Raw genomic sequence first — 23801 nt, forward strand, 5'->3', positions numbered from 1 at the left:
CTAAAAATCTTTTTGACTGACAGTCTTACAAACTCAGAAACTAGTTTATAATTTGCTGTGATCATTAACCTTTGTCTTTTCTTCTATTTTCATAAGCATAGCCCTTATTAAATACCTGATTTCTTGTTTACACAATATAAGTCTCACTTTGGGAGCCCATCTGCATTACCACCTCCTGAAATGACACAACAATTTAACTGAACTGACTTATTTTCAGGACTGTGTAATTGAGTCAATGATATGAAGCAATCTACCAGCTTCGCTTCTAGAATGGTACAGTTCCATACCAAGATGATGATGCTTTGGGGATTCCAGCCCATTCCTACTTCAGAAGAATCAGCTAACAGCTTCTCTGTTCCAGTTCAGATCTCATTCCCTTTTTCGCCTTAGATTAGGCAGGGAGAGACTTCCATACCCTTTGTAGCCAGGGTCCACAACCCTTGTCAGCAGGAAGCAGTTATTGAAGACATACCATCCTCCTTATCACCCCTAAACTATTTCCCTAAAATATTTCAGGGATGGAAGCCTCTGAGGGGGAAATGAGACAGGTTTGTAAGCCAGGACAACTGGAATAGAGAAACTGCCAAACAGTTTACAGCCATCTGGTAAATCACAAAATCCTGCCTTCAGAGCCAAGGAAACAAGAGTAAATGGTTCACACTTCTCCTCCCCAGCCAGAGGGTAAATAGCCTGAATCACCTTACTCAGTGAGATGGACAGCAGAAACCCAGCTAGTATCAGTTGTGCCAACCACACCCGAGGGCAGATGAAGTTAAGGGAATAAATCTTATTTTCACACACCAGCATAAAGCTGATGAATATTCTATTGAGACCCTCCCCTAAGACCTTCCTTAAACACCCAAGCTTTAAAACCCTTGAGACAAAGTACCCAGTGCTTGCTCTCCCTGCAGGGAGCATGCCTGTGCCTGTGCCTTTCCCTTCTTCTTTCCCCACAGCCCTGAGTCTCCTAAACCCTAAGGGACCCCACGAGACTTGCAGCCAGGGGAGCAATGGGCAGCGGCAGCTTGTCCTGGCCTAACCCCTTGAACCTGTCCCCAAGGCCCCCTTTTCTCTGACTTCCCAGTGAGCCAAAGCAGCCCTGCCTAGGCTCTCTCTTGTTGCTTCTTCTGTTCTAAGCCCTTCCTTGTTTCGCTGTCCCCAGCTTTAATAAATGTACTCTTTTTTAAAAATTTATCTTTATTGTTGTATTACAGATTCCCCCCCCATTGATCCCCTTCACTCCACATCAGCCCCACCCCCAGGCCTTACCCATACCATTGTCCGTGTCCATGGGTTATGCATATTTGCATATAAGTTCTTTGATTAAAATAAAATAAATAATAGAATAAGAAAAGACAGCCTGCCTGAGACACAAATAAGGTAAATGATTTAGAATGTAAATTAATTTAATTAGGATAATTTAGAGACCATTTTCATAGTTTATATTAATGATATTAAAAATAAATATTTTCTATAAGATTAAAACCCATGAAGACAACTATAATGAGAGGAATGTCTATCAATTTTCTTTATGCAGAGGTATGATCTTTAGAATTTAGTATGGTAGCATCAAATCACAAAAATCAAGGGAACAATTCATTACTTAAAAAAGACAAAGCTGACAATTTTATTTAGTTTTGTATAGTATTGGAATCAGTGGACCCAAACAGAGAATTTAGAAGCCTTAGAAAGATAAATTTTCCATAGCAACTTCTTCAACTCCAAAAGTTTTACATGAGAAATAATTATGTGATTATGTAAGCAGCTAACTTCAAGCAAACTTTCATGAAATATATTTTACAGTCAAGATGCAAGAAAGGTGCTTCTTAGAGAATTATTAACAGTTTAGTATAATTGAGGTGAAAGTTAGATACATTTAAGTTCTTTGAAAATCTTAAGTGAAAGTATATAAAAGTGAAGCTGATTAGTATTTAAGATTTCATGTTTGCTGAATTACATATCCATAAGGTAGATGAAAGTGAATTATTTCATACATAAGTTGTAAAACAAAGCAAATCCCAATCCACACCAAACTCGCATCGTATCACATTATGATTTCAACATTCCTAAATTAAGATATTAAAATCCCTTAATTAAAAGAAACTTATTTTATAAACTAGAAAATTAATAACAGTTTGGAATAAGGTATACTATATGCTGTCTGTGGTTGAATTTTAATAGATAATATATTAAAATGATGTCCATTTAAATAAGCTATATTTTTTTCTGAGAAATAGCTGGTGGTGAACATGATTTCCATTTAAAGCAGATGCAACTTCGTAAGCATTTTTTCATGTAAACTGGTTCATTTGCAAATTTAATTGGTGTTCAAGTAAAAATGAGGTTAAAAATTTAGCATCTTTTCAAGATTTTCTATGACTCTGATTTACTATATATCTTTTCAGATATTTTAATCTGGTCCTTATTAAACTTTTGTGCTTGCGTAGCTTTTCAACCTACTGATCCCAGGAGAATCTGACTTAGCTCCCTGGATGCTAATTCATCCTTTAGAATGAATTAATAGTCTAGGTTTTGGAAAGCATCAGTTATGTTTTACATTTGAATGAAAATTACACTCTTTCATGTATTTGCTCAGCTGTTCATGGAATATTGCATAAATTGGGTTTTGCATGTGATATTGATGTAACTGCCTTGCAATCCCTTGCAGTCAATAGGACTATAAATAAAACTCATTGTACTAAATGTACTGCAACTTGATGTAATCCTCCACTGTCTCAAAAGTAAAACCCTTTTTGAACTGGAAAGAAAATCCTTCATTGAGTAAAGTAAAAATCTACATATGTCTGACCTTGATACCTTTTGAATATTTTTAACAAGATATGGATGCAGAATTTTCAAGCATTTTAAGAGACTTTTATTTATCTAACTAGTTAACAATAGCTACCATTTACTAGTAATCTTAATAATAAAAAAAAAACTTTAAAAAATTATGAACTGAAGAAGCTGAGGATCGACTGACTGTAACCAACATGTTCAGGATCACATAGTAAGTCTGATTTAAATACAGATTTATGATTACAATAATATTTGGAATTAAGTTTGTCTTAGTATTTTAATACCATTTTGAATACGTAATGACAACTCAAAGTCATTTCTAGAGTCCTATAACAATGCCAATTTTACTTCACTTCATATTACCTATTAAAATTTTACTCTAAAGTGGAAATTTTTATTGCAGAGGAATTCCCCCCCCCTTATACTCTGATTGGGATTTGATTGCACCCAGATAAAAGTGTCTTGGATGTGACCGAAACCACTGGAACAACGTTCTGTGATTAGCCAGGGTGTTTCCCTAAAACCAACCTCACGATGGTAATGGACATAGTGCTGGCTTTTATTCAAAATTTTATATGAGATTTAGTGATTCAGTCTATCAAGGACACATAATGTACATGGTCTCCTGGAGATCCTATGGTAAAATTAACTGGTTGGTAGGCATTAAATGTCTTTCTTTTTAAAATCCAAGAGTATCTGATACTACCATGACCCTAAATTTGTTCCCTATTTACCTTGTCAAACTACCATCATGCTCAGGTTAACCATTTGTAATTTTATTTTATGTTAAATAGAATGACTCAAAAGGCTCCAGTAGAAATACAGAGACTGCAACATTTCTCTGCTTTCTTCACTGTATATAGCAACTGCTTTAATGTGTTGTGTCTTTTTCTTCCCACTGCAAAATTAAACAAAGTTTGACAGTGAAATATTCCAATTGCTAGACCACAATATATGTATGAACTTTGCCTGATAGAACAGAATGTTGAAAGTAAATATTTCTCTAAACTCTGCCCAAATATGTTTTGTCTACTTGAGGACTGAAGAAATAATGACAATAATGCATAGCAGAGAATATAGAAGCGAACTGGAACATTTATCTATGGAAAGAGATGTGTTCTAAGTTGCAAACAATCTTTTTACAAAATCAAAAACTCATAAACAATTATTTCCATGCCAGCACAATATTATTTCTTTGTATTTAACTGTTAGAGTCTGAGAAAGAAACCTTCTTATGATATCTTAAAAATTACACAAATGTCATTCAATAGTTATCATAGGTGTAATTCAATTGTGTATTTATCTGGAAACTGCATCATACTAATAATATCTAATGGATATTAAATATTTGTTTTTGTAACTGCTCAAGATTTTATTAGAACTCATTTAAGATCAGCATAAATTAATCTTCTTAAACTAACTTTTTTATTAATGCACTAAAAACAGATAAGAGGAAAAATGTAAACTTATAATTCCAAAGATATGGGGAATAAAAATTAGCTAGAATACAGTATTACTGCAGAATTATGCATATTCTGATTCATAAAATCCCAGAATATAATTAAATAATAAAAATGGCATGGCATGACTTGACACAGTTCTACAAGATAAAATTTCACTGTACAATAGATAATAAATTAAGTTCTTGAAACTGAGGGAGAACACAGAAGAGTCTGTAAGCTGCATAAGATCATGGACCATGTTTTTTGTGTTCATCTCTGAACCATCAGAATTTAGCACTGTGCCAGAATCATGGTTGGCAGGATGTATTTGTTTACAGTGAATTAATAAATAAAACTAAAAAATAATATATAACAATTGAAGGGAATATGCAAATGAACCAACCATGACAAATCCATAAGTAAGAAACTCTAGAAATAATTAAGAAATTCTTAAGTTAACATAATACTTTAGTATCTCCTGTAACTTCATTTGCAACACGGGTGGCAATATTAATTTTCAATATATAGAATTGCTATTTTTTCCTTCTGGAGAGTAAGATGGGATATAATCAGCAGTATAACTTGTTGCTGTTTCCAGTTTATCTTCCTCATACTTTGCCACCTCACTTTAACATGGTCCTCCTGAGGGAAGACCTTAAACTCTTTGCTTTCTCATGTTTCATTTTTTCATCAATACCAATTCCTTCATTTATTTAATAAATGTTGGTTGAAAACATATTTTAGGCTCTGGATGACACAACAATGAACACAGGGTAGCAATTTATTTATCCACCCTTCAGTGCCCGTAATTGGTTTGCTAAATCTAGATGGACTCTATATTGCTAACATAGTCCATTAGGATAATTGTATTTTTGAATACATAGGTTAAAGTATCAATGTGTAAATACTGAAATGGGACTTAGTGAACTATAAGAATTAGTCATTACTCTATACCAGGCAGAAATAAAATAAGGTCTAAGGATTTAAAAAAATTATAATATAATTATGACAATTTTATTATTTTGAAGACAAACCAAGAATTAGTAGAAAATGCTAGTGGAAATGTGGCTTATTTTCAGTATAGTTAAACCAAAACAATAAAATTATTTTAACAATAAAATTTTGAGCACAGTACTTAGCACTGTTCTGGGTGCTTTACATGTATTATCTTTAATTCTCCTAGCCTCCTTCTGAAGTAGGCATTATTCTCACTGTTTTACTGATGGGAAATCTCAGAGGGATCATATAAGTGTCCCTAACAAAAGTGCCATGTAGCTATGACTGAAGAACCTAAACTCTTTCTACTAGAACATTGTTTAGTTGTTATTATAAGATGTCTATGTCATGGTTTACTAGTTACTGTTTCTATGCTAATCATAATTTTAAGTGAATGAATGTATATCAGGAGCTTGCCATATTGTACTTCATTTTCTCTTCAAAATAGCCCTGAATATTGAGCAAGAGCCCATTTAGTTTAGTAAACTGATTTAGAAATATGAGGCTAAGAAAAGTCTTAGGAAGACTTTGCTTACAATTAAAATAGTTAATCAACTGAAAAATTGGATCCAGATACTTCATTTTATAGCTAAAGTATCTGAGACCCTTGGAGACTAAGGGAGATAATTTTGAGCTGTAAGACAAAATCCAACATTTTCTCATTCTGTCCACAAAATTCTTCCAATTCTAGTTTATTTTGCAGTCTTATATGACTCTTTATTTTATCAAAATATGAAATAACTTTTTTTAAAAGCATTTACTTCCCTGTCATATCATAAGTAATGTCTATCAAGGTGTGCTTCAACTCAAACTCTTCCTCTTAGCTAGCTTTCCAGAAGACATTGTGGTCTACATTATAATACTTCAGTTGACCTTTCTCATGTCATCCCATGTCCTCCAGCCTCTGCCTCAATCCTATACAATTTACTTGGGCCTTCTGTGATTCAGGACAAAAGGACAAATATCTGTACATTTCTGAAAAGTGTACACGAGGAATCCATAAAAAATTTGCCACCAGTGATATAAAAATCTCAAACTTTTTCTTCTAACAAATAATTTTTAAAAGAAAATATGATAAAACAATTCACAAATAAGCTGCAAAATGGTTCAATGTGTTCGTTCCCTGGTCATGAATGTATTTCCCTTAATACATTCATGGAAGTTACCTCTCAACCCAGTTACACTGCAAAGTGTGAAAGAGAAGATTTTGGAGGTGCAAGCTCATGAAGTTTGTTCATTGAGGTAACTTACATAAATAATATAAAATGTAAATCATATATATTATCATTGAGAAAACAAAATATGAGCCAAGAATACATTTCTTTACACTTTTAGATTTAACTAGCATTGCAAATTTCAAGGTTTATTTTGACTGGTGTCTGGCTTTCTAATTGACAAGCTAATTAGAAGGGCATGCTAGACGACTTGTCCATTCCGAGTTTAGTGCGCAGCTGTCCTGGGGGAAAGACATACAAGTGAACTTGTTGACACTTGAAATTATGCAGCACTCACCCGAAAAACTGTCATTTCTTCCAGCAAAACTTCTTCTAAATCATGCCAAGTCTCTTTAGGAATTGAAACTACTTTAAGAACAGTTCCAACATCTTTGAAAGAAAGTGGAGAAGAGCGCAATTAAAATAGATCTGAACAGGCAATAACGTTAATGAATGGAGTCAGTATTTGACCAGAAAAAACATTTTGACTTCAGTCTTCCTTTTATTTTTTGTTACAGCATTAGTAAAATATACATTCATATACATTTCATGCAACTAAATGAACTAAAAAATAGCATGAAATTAAAAGAATTGAATTTTTAGAAATATACAAAGCCTTGAAGATGATATCACCCTGACCTTGCATTATTAAATATATATAATAATCACTAGGTTGGATTATTATTATGTTTATTCTGAATTGTCACGAGTCTCAGAAAAAACCCCCACAAAAACTAAAAATAATACCAGTTGTGACATGACAGGTTTTTCCACTTTTGTTATGAACTCAGGGACTACTATGAAGACTTAATGTAGGTGCAAAAAGCCAGGAATGTAGTCAAGCAACAGAAAGAAGCCTGGCTGCCCATCCTCTTGTCACCTGAAAGCCTTTAGTACTTAGAGGCCCTAAAGACAGCTCAATGACCATCAAGTGATGAATGACAATAACCTGATTCTCAAAATAAACACCATGGATTACTTATTACAGCATTGTTTAAATAATTGGTTAATCAATTTTGGTTAACTTATTGGTTAATCAAAGCTAGAGTACTAAAGAATTTAAAATTCAGAAGCATAAATCATAAAAACTATTAAATTAAATACATTTTATATAGATTTCAAGCATTCTTTTTTCTAATTTTCAGTTTGTTTTAATGACAAGAGCTATCACTTTTACTCTAAGTTGGTTTAAGCAAATATTAATCTTCCAGTATTTCCAGGCACATGCCTATCTCTTGATAAAATGAAGAACAGGACTTTATTAAATTAAAATATTTGACTTCAACATTTCAATTCTAATCAGCTGATCAATTATACTTAGTTTCAATTAGCTCATTTTAATCAAACTTAATGGACTCATTATTTAAGAAAAAAATCTTGCCAGTAAAAAATAAGTTACACCAGAGAAATAATTCAATGTACTCATATCATTAATAACCATTTTCAGGGGATCAATATGATGGGGTAATATGAGATAAAAAAAAGGTTGCTAGTGTGTGCCTTGTAAAGTTAAAAAAATTCCTCTTTTAAGAGGATCCTTCTATGTTTATAGGACCTTGGACTTCTTATAATACCAAAGATTAAAGGTAAATTAGGTTAACCTACTTAGTGCCTCTGATCGGTCTCCAGTACCCAAACATAACTTTATCTATGTTCCAGATCGAGTTTTAGTGAGTAGTATTTCAAACAATTTCACACAAATTGAATCAGATTACTCAAGTAGGATCAATACATTATGATGTGCTACTTAGTTAAAAGATAAAATTACTGTAATCAATTTACTTTGCTGACAGATGACCCAGGTCTGTGCTGACCGATAGCCATCCACATATCACACATTCAACATGCTCATGAAACTGGCTCCTTTAAGGACAGCTTGTGTCCAAGTAGAATTAAAAACTCATGACTGGGTTTCTTTAGTTAAATAGCCGAAAGGAAGCTTTTGTTGCACTGACAGTGAGTGAGGGACTCCTCAACATGTTTAGGCCAGAGGTGAAGAAAAAGGCAAGTGTGACATTAGTGAACAAAATTAATTACTCTGCAGAGAGATCTAATTATAATTTGACATTAAATAATAAACTAAAATTTATAGAAGAGAAATCCTATCATTTTATAATTTCTAAACATTTATAATCAGGAGTTGATATTTGCAATTCATTGACTTCTATTGAACACTGAATCTCACTGGGATTCTTTTATTTGATATAAGATTCTTTTATTTGATATTCTTTTATTTGAGAAACTCTCTCACTCATAAAAGTAGACTGCAATGTATTGCTCAGAACCTGACACTGTTACACCTGATAACACAAGTATTTCACAATTTCATTATAAAACTAAGTCATTAAAGCACTTACTGCAAGGTTGCTATTCACCTGTAGTTAATGCAATTTTTTCTCTGTTTCTCACCAAGGGAAAATGTTATTATACAAGGTTTCAGTGGAGCACTCAGTCAGTTTCCCATTGATTTATGTCAGTTAGCAATGTTAATGGAGACTAGGAATTTATTACCTTGGAACCTGACCCTAAGTAGCAAGTTTCAAATTTGTAACTGGTACTTTTAAAATAGTACTATTAAAGAGAGTAAGGGGAAAATAAAGTAATATGTCAAAATAACAATGGGATTCTTCTGAAAATATATCTGTAAAAAGCTTGTTTCTAATCACAGAATTTGTAAAAATATCTTATTAAATTTCTATAGAAATTGATCTAAAATGTATCTGATGATCCCTTAGGTCCATGTGGTTGTTTTTCTTATAAAGTGTTTTTTGTTCTTATTGTATGGCAAAAACACTGAACACATTTTGTTGCCAAAATTTATTTGCTGGAAGGTTTGCACCCTATGGTATTTTTAAGTTCGGATACTTTGCATCAAATCATTCAGAAACCATTACTGAATGTCTCGGCAATTTTAGGCATGGTTTGAGCAATACATCTTTGTTCTAAAAAGTCACTGTCCAGAAAAGTTATGATTCAATTATAGACATTGATTGTTCACCTAATGATTAGCTTTACCTGATTATATTTATCAACTCTCAATGGAAACAAAAATTTAATTTAACATATGTAAACTTGCTTACAAAGATAACACATTATAATAGTAGGATGTTCAGGTTTTTTAGTCATTTATTAGAGTTTAACTATACCTTGAAAGTGACTATAAAAACTTGCTTTAATTCTCAGTGTACTTAATCAGTTAAACTTAACGGTCTTAAAGAAAATTTAGAGCTGAAATTAAACATTTACCTGTTCCAATAAACATGACATCATACTGGCCATCTTCTGCATCCACTCGATCCACCACAATTTGTGTGAACTGATAATTTACGTCGGTTTTGATCATTATAGGGCGGTTATTAATCGGAAACACTGGATTGTACATGGCTGGATGACTTCTTGCAAATGTTATAACGTCATCAGGAAGGTCTTTGGTGGAGTCAAATCCACCAAATGTTTTGCTGGGACACTAATAAGATAAAGAGAAGAATATATTTTGGTTAAAATATAATGAATAGGATTATAAGTTATATAATAATATATTACCTAAATGGCCTGGAAATCTAAAGCTGTGATTATTTTTTTAAGTAACTGACCAACTAAAAATAATGTTAATTAAATTAGTAGATGTAATATATGCTATATATTTCCTAAACATATCTTAAGTCTCAATGGGATTTAGTTATGTCACCATTTTTTACCAAAAATTGCAAATGCAGCTAATGAATCCAGTGTATGGAAGGCTCTGATGTGTCTGTTAGTGGCAATACCATACATTTTATTTATGTGATAAAGTGTTTGAAATAATGAATGGGATATGTTAAAAGTACACATAGTTAACCATCAGATTGAAGAAATTCAGAAAATTTTGTTTAGATATATTTGGTTTTTATCCTATGGCATATACTAAAATACAAATGCTCTTTTCAAACTAAAAACCAATATAAACTATGCTTCATTGCTTTGTTTTTGATATGACTGAAAAAGCACCACAAAAGCGTATCAAAAGTACTGTCTCTAAAAAGTTATTTTAGGGATAAGAGGAGGTCGTATTAAATGTTTAACGTGCAGGGCACCGAAGCTGACCAATCAGAACAAACCAAGTAGAAGAGAGGATGGTCACAGAGAGTCAGAAAGGGTCACTGCAGTGCACTGGCCAAATGTCATCGCTCGATATAAATGCTCCACATAGGGCAATAAAACAAAAGCGAGAAAATTCAGGTTTCACTGTCTCTTTTCACTGCATTTAATTATGTTTTACAAGCATTCAGAGTACAGTATCTGCAGTCTCTTGCTTTTTGTCTTCCACTTAAGTAGTTTCTGCCACTTAATGTAACAGCTTTGGAGGTAAAAGGAATATAGAGAGGTTCTTACAAGAGGCTTAGAAGGAGAGATCAATTGTCCGTAATTACCTTGATACAGATCATTAATAATTCATGAGAAATAAATAAACCTGTTTTGAAAGGGGAAGAGTGTGTATTTATGAATATATATCTATGTAAATGTTTGTTGTATATATACACACACATACACTAATGTAACAGTTAAAGGATTTAAGGAATTATTTTTTGTTTAAGTAAATAATAAAGTTACTTATTTTATGTTATAGAAATATAAAAAGCTATATAAATCCTTAGAAGAATCAATAAAACATCCTTTTATGCCATTTACACTTCTTTTTTGCTTTTCTACTACCATTTAAATATAGCTTGCATAAATTTAGAAATGTGTGATTAAAAGTTAAAGTAAGGAATTTATTTTTATTTTATCTCATGTTTGTGTTAATCTTTTGCCTTTCATTTTTGTATCTAGCACTACTTAGCTGTAGGTTTTTCTTTAAAAATAAATACCATCTGCCCTGGGCAGCATGGCTCAGTTGGTTAGAGCTTGTCCTGAGCACCGAAGGGTTGTGGGTTTGATTTCCTGTCAGGGCACATGCCTGGATTCTGGGTTCAATCCCCAGGCAGGCAGCTAATGGAAGGCAACTAATGGATGTTTCTCTCTCACGTCCATGTTTCTCATTTGCTCTCTCTCCCTTCATCTCTCTCTTGAATCAATGAAAAACATCCTTGAGCAATGATTAAAAAATCAATTAATTAATTAAAAACTAAAAGTAAAAACCATTTACTAGCACATGGTTTGAAGGTTACAGTATATTTTTCACCAGTAATGTTGATGAAATAACAAATTCTCAGTCGCTACTTTTTGGATTAATGAACTCATCCAAGTAAATTTTATTCATGGAGTTAGCTGTTGTCTCTTCCTGGCATCCCTCCCCTAATTCCTACATCCCTCCCCTAATTCCTACATCAGGCAATACTTTCTGCCTTCTGCCTTGGTGCATGTTGCTGACTCAATTTCTCATGTTATAACAACTCTCTATGAACACTGGGTGAGAACACAGGCTCTAGAACCAAACTGCCTGGACTGAATCCTGGCTCCTATCCTTACCTCAGAGTCCTCATCTGTGAAATGGGAACAATAATTGGGCTATGGAATACAATATATATAAATAAATATAAATCTCTTAAAACAGAGTCTGGCACACAATAATTTCTAATTACTACTATTAACTCCAAATATACTTTGTACATCTTCACATAAAATACTTTGTAACTCCAAATAGTAGCATAATATCTACCACATGAAAGTAATTCCAAGTTTGTTGAAGTGAACCTCACAAGAGTTTGTATTTAGAATACAGTGGCATTAATTAGCCATAGGGATGTAAAAATATCCATCAACAAAGTAAAAACAGTTTACTATTAAGAAATGGAGTAAATATCTTGTGCTTTTTATAAAACACATTGGGCTTCACAAAATCAATAGATAGTCCATCTTGTTCATTTATTCTTCTGAAAGTCTATTTAATTTTTTTATCTATAAGATCCATCAGCCAGAAATAATATTTGTAAAATAAAATTTTTTCAATTTGCTCATAAAAAATTTAGCAATACAGACAAAAAAAGAATATTAAAAAAATTTATGTCTAATAAAATCATACAAAACATAATTTACTTGAATTTAACAGAATGTGAAAAAAACCTGAAGTGAAGTTAAAGTAATGGCTAGACTTCAAACACAAGTTTTTTCATCATATGAAATTACTTCCTTAAAGATTCTTAGGATTAAAAAATGTGGCACTTAAATGGATGGATCTATCAAAATATTCCATTACATATGATATATTGATGATGACCTCACTCATTTTATACCAGTCTTTTCTTTTTCCTCTCCATACTTTAAATTAAAGATTCAAATCTGGTTTTATTTTCAGTACTGACCATTTTTATTTTATTTTTTAAGACCGAGTGCGCCCAGGGTTGCTGGAGGGAAAAGGGAAGGTTGGCAGTGGAGACAGAGCCTCATAAAGTAATAGGCCCTGCTCACTCTGTGAGATTTTTTTCACATGTTTCCCGTACCTACAATATCAATTAAGTAAACTGTTTTTCTCTGTTTAATGTGCACTCCTTGAGGCTTTGCTATGATCAGAGAGAACAAGTCCAAGTATGCCCTAATTGTTCTAACTTTCCATAAAGGCCATTTTCACTATATCCCATTCAGAAAAGAAAATAAATAAGTCTACCAATTCAGTTTCTATTTTTCAAAAATGATGGGTGTTAATAACTGGTAAAAACTGAATTTAAACACTGATGTCCGTAAAGAAAATGGTTTTAAACATGGAATTCCATGGTACCACTGGAAATCTTTGCCTTCCTTTCATTTATAGTCTTAGAATCTTTGTTTTACATGACCTATGGGTAATATCTGAGAATAGCTGCTATTTTATTAATCTTCAGCAGAAATTTATTCATTTTATATTTTAAGCTCCTAGGCCACTTACAGTTCCCGGTCGTGGGTAGGGGACCCTTCCTTGATAAGGCACCCACTGGTAGTTGGGACCATCCCTGTGAGCATACGGACCAAGGAACACCCTTCTCACGTCACTCATGCTATACATACACACAGCTGACCCCTTGAAGATGTTACTGAGAAAGACAGAGAAAACAAAAACAGGTTTTCATTTCTTTAAAATGGCAAAATAACCGTTGACACCGAGTTCTTAAATTTCAGATATCAATTATCCAAACTAACATAAATTCCTAGCAATCTCAAATAGTGCTTGAGATCTTAAAATTCATCTATATATTGAAACAATACACAACAGAACAAATAATGATTCTCAAAAATAGAAGGCATGGACAAAATCATCTCTATTATTCATAGAATATATATATTCATCTCATACATAAACTTTGATGGGAAAACACATATCCTGATCTTCTAATAAGTAATGTTTAATTTTGATATAAACTGGAAATAAAAATATAAACTTTGGCAATATGTTAAGCCTCAAGCATCATAAATGAAACCAGGGTACTTTTAAACAAGAATGCTCAAGAACTCATTTTATAAGCTGAAACGTGCAGAAAATGAATGGTCACTGTCATATGATGTTTTACATTGTATTATTTTTAACTCTCAAACTACCATAAATATTAGATCAACTAATTTTGTGAAGGTATTTAAAATCATTTCTTCCCAACACAGAAAATCATTTTAAGTCAGTAGCTATCACACCCCAGTCGAAGTGGAGTATTATAGCAATTATCCCCATCATTTTGCTAGACAAAAATCAGGTAATTGAAGCAGACTGGAAGCTTGCCATGAGCTGCTACAATTTTCCATTTTATTTTACTTATATAAATACAGGTTGAGGGATGTATTTATACAATGATATAAAACAGTTGTGCACATTTAAAATATGGAATGCTTATCTTTTACCCAATCTTTCCCAAGGAAAATTACATATAAATCAGACCAAATGAAAAACATGTGTTTATAAGATTTTATTATATAGAAATTGCTGCATATAGATAATGTTTAGTAGAGTGCAAGCTTCATGAGGGAAGAAACATGGCCTGGCTTCTTTTCTGTAACTTGTTACATACTGAGCGGCACCTGACACAGAGTCAATCTCAGTAAATAGCTGTAGAATTTAGTAACAATATTTTCATAAAAGAATAACACATTAATACTCATTTGATACAATATAGTTTCTAATGTTTATATATTCCTTTCCCATTGTTATATACTTTACTCTTTTCTCGGTGAAGTTGGTCATCACTGAAAGACTTGAATATGATTTACTACTGTTAAGACCAACTCACATGCAGACATCCATTTCACTGAAGTAGAGAGGTGAAATTATTTTACCCGTTAAGCCAGTGATTTTAAAAGTGTGTTCCCTAGACAAATAGCATGGGCATCACCTGGGAACTTGCTAGAAATGCAAACTCTTAGGTCCTGCCCCATTCCTACTGAATCAGAAACTGTGGGGCTGGGGCCTAGCAATCTGTATCTTAACATGCTCTCTAGGTGATTCCATGAATGCTCAAGTCTGAGAATCACCGTACAGGAATAGAGGAAGCAGAGAAATAGATTAAAGTTTGTTTAATTTGGACCTCTCACATTCTTTAGTTGTCATTGTGTTTTCAAACCGAAGGGGCAAAATATTTAGGTATGTATATGGTTTTAATAATATGGGTTTTTTTAACTTTTTACTTGTTATTTTTAAAATTATTAAGTAAAAATATCCAATGTGTAATGGCATTAATATTTACAGAATAAATCAGTATTGGATATTGCAGTTAACCTTCCTCTTTATGCTATGACAGTCCCTTGCAGCATTTTATCTGACTTTCGATTTTAAATTATTTTTCTTTTAAACATGTTATCCATATGGGAATGCATATTCCCATTTACGTGCATACAAATATATGTTTCCTTTAACAGTTCCAGGTAATGTAAACTTTATACAAATGTAATAGAAAATAATTGCTGCTTGATTTATAACAAGAGCCTTGGGGGACATATGAAGTGGGGAAAAACAGGGGCAAAAAGGGAAGAAAGAAAAAGGAGGGTAGCAGGAGGGAGTGGCACAAAGAGTGAGGGGAGAAGAGGGGCTGGGGAGGGAGAGAGGAGACAGGAGAGGGGAGGGAAAAGGCATTTTCACTCTTAGTTCATATCACCATAAACATTAAAACTCAGATTTCCATTTTTATACTATTCTACATTGCACTCAAATTTTAAAATCAAAGTTATAGAGAGAGCATGACATATTTTTCACCATTGTTTTTGTAGTGATTATATTTTTTGCTAAAATTTATTTAAAAAAACACACGATTGAGGTCATAAACTATTTCAGCCACCCCCAAAAAGCACAACACCTCAAAGGTTAAGCCAACATTGCTCTTTCAAAAACATATTTTCACACATTATGGATGCTTCGAAAGCGCCTAAAGGACATGAAGTTTCTATGACAATAAGAGAGTAAAAAGTTGTTTACCTGGAGGTTGTAAACACACCATATACAATTGGATTTTTAGGATCTTTAGAATTCATTAGGAATACATCCTCTGTTTGAAAACAAAATTGAGAAAAGTTGCATTTTTTGATGACCATGGCAAAGTCTAAACACATCTTCTCTGTAGAACATCACCAGCTGTACTTACGCAGTTCGTCAAAGTGAGTGTCGATGCCGTTTGGGCCTGGCACCGAGCAAATCAGACGGGCTTTGAGGAATGTCGTCCACTTATTCACCAGACTTCTGTGCCCCCCGAAGTCATTCTAAAAGGAGAGAACACCGGTTTTAGGAGCTGTGCATGCAAAAGGTACTCTCAGGTATTCCTCTTATCTTGAGATAGAGGGAACCAGGGCAATCAGGGCTGGGAGGAAGGCTGGGAAGAGCCAGGGAGCAAGAGAGCAAGAGAGCAAGAGAGCAAGAGGCAGAGGGCACTGGCAAGTCAACACCTTAGAAAAGAGGAGCGTATGCGTGTTTGTGTGTGTGTGTGTGTGTGTGTGTGTGTGTGTGTGGTATTCTGTATATATTCTCTTACCACTCTTCAACGAACAATTATTACTTTTGTATCTGTTTGGCCTAATTCTCTGTTTCCCACATATGCATTTCTTGAGATCTGACTTATTTAAGTAAGTTGGTCCCCAGTAGTGAACATGTTGGCACATAGTAGGCACTGAATGAAAGGATGCATGCATAATTAATGTCTCATACTGAAAAATACATCACGAACAAAAGTATGCTAGCACTGAATATTTTATAAGTTTTAACAGGTGAAGTAATGATGACTTTACAAATAGCATGTTGAAAAAATGTTTGCATAAACCTTAATAAAGGAAACTCATTCCAGCGATACATTTTGAAAAAGTCTCTTCAAAAATATAGTACTGATTTAAATTTTGTTTATATGATTTTTATATACTATAAAGTTTTGTAGCTCTTGTAATTAGTGCTTTTAAATATAATATATTTTTTGTGAAGAAAAGATTCTTATATATTTCACCTATTATTTCTGTTTCCAGATTGTTGAAAATTTTGATTTTCAAATAATTTAATATACTAGAGATAAATGATTGGATCGTGATTGGGGTAGCAAAGAGGTTAACCCCCCCAATAGAGATTATTAAAATTTCATGATATTTTCTAAAAAAGAAAGAATTCTGTTTTAAGACAATTACTGGATCTGGCCTTGTTACTTTCTTGAGACAAAAGTTGCTTTAATATATAATAACAGTTGCCTTTGTTCATAATGCACATATACATATGCAGTGGTAGAGAGAAAAATTAGTACTATTATCATATATTCACACTGATATTAATTAACCCACAAGTATTGATCAAGTTTTATTCTATGTGTCTAACATTATATTACTATAATTATATAATGCCATATTACACCCGATTTTGTGCCACACAGTAAGTGAATTATTCAGATAAAGTTTAGAGCTTCAAAATTATGTGTGTGTATATGTACATAGGATTTATAAAAGCAAGCTTTAATACTTTTATATTAATAGTTTAGCTAATCTAACAAAAAATATTCACTCAAAACTTAAACATTGTAGGAAAAAGTGTGTTGGGTCTTAGGATACAAAAAAAGTATAATCGTCTAGGTAATATAAAACATTTATTTCTCTACAATTTCAAACTAAGATCATTTAATGTAATTTGAAGTAATGCCCATGACCTCTGCTTGCTTGTTTGACTATGAAGAGTTACTCATAAACAATCATAATATTTTTTCAATAATTTTTGCCATTTAAATATTTATAGTGATAAGTCAAGTCTTTTAACCAGATTTTTCATTGTATTTGCACATAGGTGGAAAAGAAAAAGAAATAAAACTGTGATTCAACAGTATCCTCCTCAATTTTTTTTCTTTACCTCACCTTGCATATCTGACCTATTCTAGCGTGAGTGGCTTTTCCAGTGTGTTCTCCATCTATAGCATTTTCACGGAAGAAAAAATATACTTTGTCATCTTCAGGGTTGTCGCTCTCTGGGATGAGGTGGGCACTAACGAACCTCGGATCTGAGAGACAAATTATAGAATATATATTAATTCACAGTTGGATAAATAATACCATTCATCACAATCCATTTTCACCTTTTCTTATCTCCTACTTAATATATTTCAAGAACTCATCTTTTCTTAGTTCACTTTTTTCAGTATATGTGAACCTTTCTTATTTTAAAAATAACAGTTGGCATAATATTATTTTATATTAGTTTCAGGCATACAGCACAGTGGTTAGGCAGTCATGCCACTTACATGGTGCTCCCCCCAATAATTCCAGTACCCACCAGGCTCCATACGTTGTTCCTGCAATATTATTGTCTATATTCCTTGTGATGAACTTTACAACCCTGTGATCATTCTGTAACTACAAATTTGTACTTCTTAATCCCTTCACCTTTTTTACCAAGGCCCTCAACTACTCTCCTGTAAGGCACCGTCAATTTGTTCTCTGTATCTATGAGTTTATTTCTGTTTTGTTTGTTCATTCATTCTTTATGAATTTTAAAGTATGTTACAAATCACCTTATATCTCATAAAAACATTCATTAGTTTTTATTTTTTTCCACAAAGTTAGGAGTAGGTGCAGAAATCCTCAGTGTGACCATATAGTGCAAATGCATTGCTGGGTATTAAAATATTTTGCAAACTTTAAGTGCTATCTAATATTACTTATTGCCATCACCACTGTTATTCTTCTTTTCAAGTATAAATGTTTAAATCAAACTACCAGTTAGACTATTCCAGTTTCCAGGAAAAACTGGGTGGGAGGGGAGAAATGAGATCCACATAAAATAACAGTGAAAAACAAATCCTTTCATGTTGTTCCCATCTCAATAATTAGCAACATCATTTCCTATCACTTACTCAGGCCCAAAACCCTGGAGCCACCCTTCAGTACTCTGTCTCTCACATCTCACATTCCCTCTGCACATCTCTATTCCTCACCATTTCCTACCATATCCTTTAAGACCAGCCTCTTCCAGACCACCATTGCCAGCAATAGACACCTAATAATAGCCTCCTTGATTCTATCTCACCAACCTTGGTCTACTTCTCTACACAACAGCCAAGTGAACCTCTGAAAAGTCATTTTGCTCCCTAAGCCCTCCTCCAAACCACTCACAATGTAATATTAATTCATTTATGATCTGGTCCCTGCTACCTCACATGCTTTTTCTTCTACTTACCTTTCCTTCCCCAACTCACTCCGAGCCAGCCATGCCTCCCCCTTCTGGTCCTCAAACAAGTCAAGTGCTCTCCACTCTTCCTCAGATATTTCCTCCCTGTGTAACTCTCTGCCCTCATGTATCCTAGAGTCTGGGTTGCTACTTTTACTTGAGTCTTTGTTCAAATATTACATTATCAAAAAGTCTTTGTTGACTACCCTCTTTAAAGTATTGAAATACTTACTCCAGGGCATTTTTTAAACTTATTTTCATTTATTATTTTCCCCCCTAACATTATTCATTACCTGCTCCGATACATCTCTCTGTCTTCTTCTATATCTAGTCTTCAATTGCCCATTCTCTCCTCCCTCTCACTCCCAATGGAATATAAGTTCCATGAGAATAAGAACTTTTATTTATTTATTTATTTATTTATTTATTTATTTATTTATTTATTTTTAATTGTTTTATTTAAATTTTTTTTATTGATTTCAGAGAGAGGAAAGGAGAGGGAGAGAGAAAGAAACATCAATGATGAGAGAGTCATTGATCAGCTGCCCCCTCACGCCCCCGATTGGGGATCAAGCCCGCAACCCAGGCATGTGCCCTGACAGGGAACTGAACCCCGATCGCCTGGATACCAGGTCGAGGCTCAACCGCCCAGCCACGCCTGGCTGGGCTTGGCATGTTTTGAATGATGCTCTGATTCTAGAGTTTAAAACATAGTGAGTATTCAATAAATATCTGTGCTAGGAGGGAAGGAAAGAAATAAGTTAAAAAAATAAGCCCGCCTAGGTTATGCATAAGGTATATCAGCAATGTTTAGAGCCCTACTTCAAAAAATACTTCTGTAAATACCTGGGTTAAATGGTTCTGGCTCATACAAACTGTATAGAACTGTGTACTAGCTTCATGGCTTTGCTGTGTCTATACGCTAAGAAGTTGAGTTTATCTCACTGAAAGCACTTAGGACATTGCAGGTATTTAAATTCTTACAGTAATCTACATTTACTCCCATGGTGTATTATGCTAACAATGAAATATATACACACAGGTCAGCTTCAAACTTAAGAGACCAGGAAAGAGTTCAAAATCCTGAGACCTGATTTATTCATGTTATTGAGTCCTAATCTTACACCTGTGAATAATCATCGTTATCATGTTTTCCATGCTTGTAACCTTCCCTTAACATTTGCTCTGGGACCATGCACTTAGAATATTTCATGCGGCTACATTCCACTATCTTTCTTAGGCAAATTATTCAGACTCTGTAAGTAATTTAAACCACATGAAACATTACTTATTCACATATAAAGTTCAATGGAATGAGTAGGAAAATAGTAACTTAAAAGTTGAAATCACTTAGCACCAGAATTTTTTAAAGATACATAAAATAATGTATTACTTTAACCTTAATAATTGTTATAAATCTGGTCTTCATAAATTTGTGCTTGTTCATATACATAAATATATTTGTGTGTGTGTATATATATAAATATATATATAGTATATTTTTGTCTCCTGAGGAATGGTGAGAGGAATAATTAATGTGACAATAGGAACTTTAATGTACAAACCAAAGAATTATTACCTCACTGATGAAGTTAGGCTCCTAGAAATGATGTGTGAGGGTGTGAAAGAACTCAGTTCATCACTTGCTACTTTGGTGACCTTTTCTTTTCTTTCTTTCTTTCTTTCTTTCTTTTTTTTTTTTTTTTAGAGAGGGGGAAGGGACACACGCAGAGAGAGAAACATGGATGAGAGAGAAACATCAATCGGTTGCCGCCTGTACACGCCCCAAATGAGGATTGATCCTGCAATCTAGGTATATGCCCTGACCTGGAATTGAACCTGCAACCTTTTGGCATAAAGGATAGTGCTCCAACCAACTGAGCCACTCAGCCAAAGCTTTTGCAATCGTGTCAATACTCTTACTTCTCAGATCTCAGATGCTTACTTTTCAAATTGGGTTTATTTGAAATTGAGTTATTTCAAGTTGGGCTCTATTCACCTTGTATATCAGGAGTAGTTTATATAAAAACATATAAAAATCATACATCCTTCTGTTTTAGTCCTGGAAGCTGTTCATATAAACACTTGAATAACTTAAAGAAGTTCAAGCAATTAAATCTAACTACCCTTTATTTTATCATAAATGTAAGCAAGACACCGTGTGAAGAACAAAATGAATAATATGCATCCCTCATTTTCAGAAAGCTACAATCTAACAGAAGTGATGTTAGAAGCATAAAAGGGACAAAAAAGCAAACAGTATTTTACATGTATAAATCTTCTCTTGGTATTTGTGCAGGAGAGAAGGCATATCGAGCGTTATGCCCTTCTCTAAAATATGTCAGGATAATTAGCACCTTACAAATGTGGACTCTAGTGAGAAAGAATTCAAGCAAGTTATCAAGTACATTAATTGGTGAAAGAACCTTCAATCCCAACCTCTTCTTCAATACTTGATGCTGCAGGAGTGAAGAATATTTAGACAAATTAACAGTTTGACATAGCTTCAGATACAGCCCCCAAATAAAGTTATACATGGAAAATAACAGCCAAATTTATTAAAATAGAAAAAGAAAATATAAAAGAAAAACATGCCAATTTAATGTAACGTCTTCAAGAAATATAGGTTATATCTTATACTGGAAAAAACATCATTCTTTTTTAATAAAATTGTTTAAATAAAACAATTAAATAGAGAAATTATGAAACTACATAGAAAGAGCAAAACTAAGAGTTTGAAAGAATGTAGCAGGAAACAGAAGAGACAATTAATTTTGCCTCAAAGGAATTAGAGAAAGTTTCTCTCAGAAGATATGATATATAATTTAAGAAAGACCTGAAGAAGAATCAGGAGTGTCCCAAGTAGAAGGAACATATGTGCAAAGTCACAGAAACAAGGGAGAATGCGGTGCACACAGAGCAGTCAGTGAAGGCAGAGGTGGTCGGAGATGACGACAGAAAGTTAAGCAGAGGCTGGGATACAAAGAGAGTGTTGTTCAGCAGTTTATTGTCCTACTGGCTATGAGGGAAACCCTTGGGTGTTTTAAACCTAGTAATGCCATTATCAGATTTCTATTTAAAAAAAGATCATCCTGGTTGCTGTGGAGAAAACAGTCATAGTGGGGCAGGAGTGAAGGCAGAAAGGTCAGTCTGGGGATGGTGAGAAATGAGCTGTATAAAGGAAGAAGCTGTATAAAGAAGGAAACATAGGCAGGGATTGTGTGAAAGTAGAACTGACGGACTACATTCACTGATAAGATGTTGAATATAAAGAATAGTGGGGAAAATTAAAGCAACGTCTGATTTAAATAACTGGTTGGATAGGATTCATTTACTTAGATAGGGAACACTTCTGGAAGGATAGATATGAGAGTGGGGAAGAAAGATGAGCTCAGAATTCAAAATTATGACTAAAATTTTCTACCTAGATATCTCACTGCAACTTTAATTCATCACACCAAGCAAGGAACATGTTAATTGCTCTTCTATAAATGCTTACCTTTCCATTTGGTTATTGTCAACACCACTATCTAGATATAAAATGTTATTTTACCTTAAATTGCTTCCATCTCCTGCAGGACTTCTCTTTTGCACTCTTAATTTATTATTAAACATATTCCTGCTCTCATTTTACTACTTTCTTAATGTTACCCTCACAATTCATGTCCTTTTAAATTTACAATTATGTTTTTGGAGTCATCTAACTGATCTTCTGCATGTATTATCTATGCCTTCTAAGCTCTCCATACAGTGCTTAGAAATAAGTATGACTGCATTTATGCCATACATTTTCCAGAACAGATTTCAGGTGTCATAAGATATGACAAAGTAGCATAAATTAAGCATAAATTAAGCAGAAAGGACAATAATGCTGCTGTTACTTTGAGCCAGGAACAAGGCTAAGAGCAGTTATTACATTCATCAATATACATACTTAAGATGAGCCACAATTTTAGCTCCAAGCTTTCTAGCACAAGAAAATGAGAACCATTGTTGGTTACATTATTCAGAGTGTCTCCAATATAGAAAATAAACCGAGGGCAATCAGTGTCATCCACAAACTAACTTTGACCAATCTTCCCAGCAGAGCTGACCACTGATCCTTTATAATCCTGGAAAATACCATAGATTCTATCTTTATAGGCACGTGGTTCACATAACATGAAAGACAGTTTGCTTCTACCTCTCTTATAGCATTTAATTCTTCTTCTATTATCCTCACTTTCGCATTCATTATGACAAGCATTTGTGGTACATTCCCCCCTCTCTTGCCTTCAGCTTCTCTACAGAACAGAGCATTCCCCTAAGCATTCTGAGTATGTCCCCCTGCAACCGCCCAGACGTGGCCCTTGCCTCTGCTCTCCTGGCTGTCACACGCGGCCTTGTCCCTGCCCCTGGCCTCACCCTCTTGTAACCATCTTGTATTGTGGCCTTTTAACACACAAACCATTCCCTGGCGCCTGCTGCATATTCCTCACTTAGAATCCATAAAACTCTCTTAATCACTTGTTTTAGTTCCCCTGTCTTCTTGTAAGTTGATCTTTTTAGTTTTTGCTATTTTTTCCAGGCTAAGCATAATTTGTGAAACAAAGCATTGTTCTTAAGAAGCAAATGAAATAAAATCTCTTGAACTAAAATGTGTAGGTTTTTTTTTTCTGTTTGTGTTCTGTGACTTTATTTTCCAAAATCTACTTTTCAATTACAGTTGATACAATATTATATTAATACAATATTATATTAGTTTCAGGTGTAAAACATAATGTTTAGACATTTATACAACATATGAAGTGATCACCCTAA

General features: G+C 33.7%; 1 protein-coding gene across 8 annotated transcripts in view; it reads right to left on the minus strand.

Annotated features, from left to right (window-relative positions):
* SEMA3A (semaphorin 3A) overlaps window positions 1–23801 on the minus strand; it is a 437330-nt gene that overhangs the window by 29984 nt on the left and 383545 nt on the right. For all 8 annotated transcript variants that reach the window (XM_016219560.2, XM_016219559.2, XM_087821124.1 and 5 more), the window contains 6 exons: window positions 17693–17835; window positions 15961–16075; window positions 15795–15864; window positions 13290–13434; window positions 9695–9914; window positions 6747–6838 (listed from right to left, as the gene is read on the minus strand). In XM_016219560.2, the coding sequence (XP_016075046.2) occupies window positions 6747–6838; window positions 9695–9914; window positions 13290–13434; window positions 15795–15864; window positions 15961–16075; window positions 17693–17835 (785 nt within the window). The remainder of the gene's footprint in view (window positions 1–6746; window positions 6839–9694; window positions 9915–13289; window positions 13435–15794; window positions 15865–15960; window positions 16076–17692; window positions 17836–23801) is intronic.

This window comes from Miniopterus natalensis, chromosome 10, assembly GCF_054644295.1.
Source record: "Miniopterus natalensis isolate mMinNat1 chromosome 10, mMinNat1.hap1, whole genome shotgun sequence".
NCBI lineage: Eukaryota > Metazoa > Chordata > Mammalia > Chiroptera > Miniopteridae > Miniopterus > Miniopterus natalensis.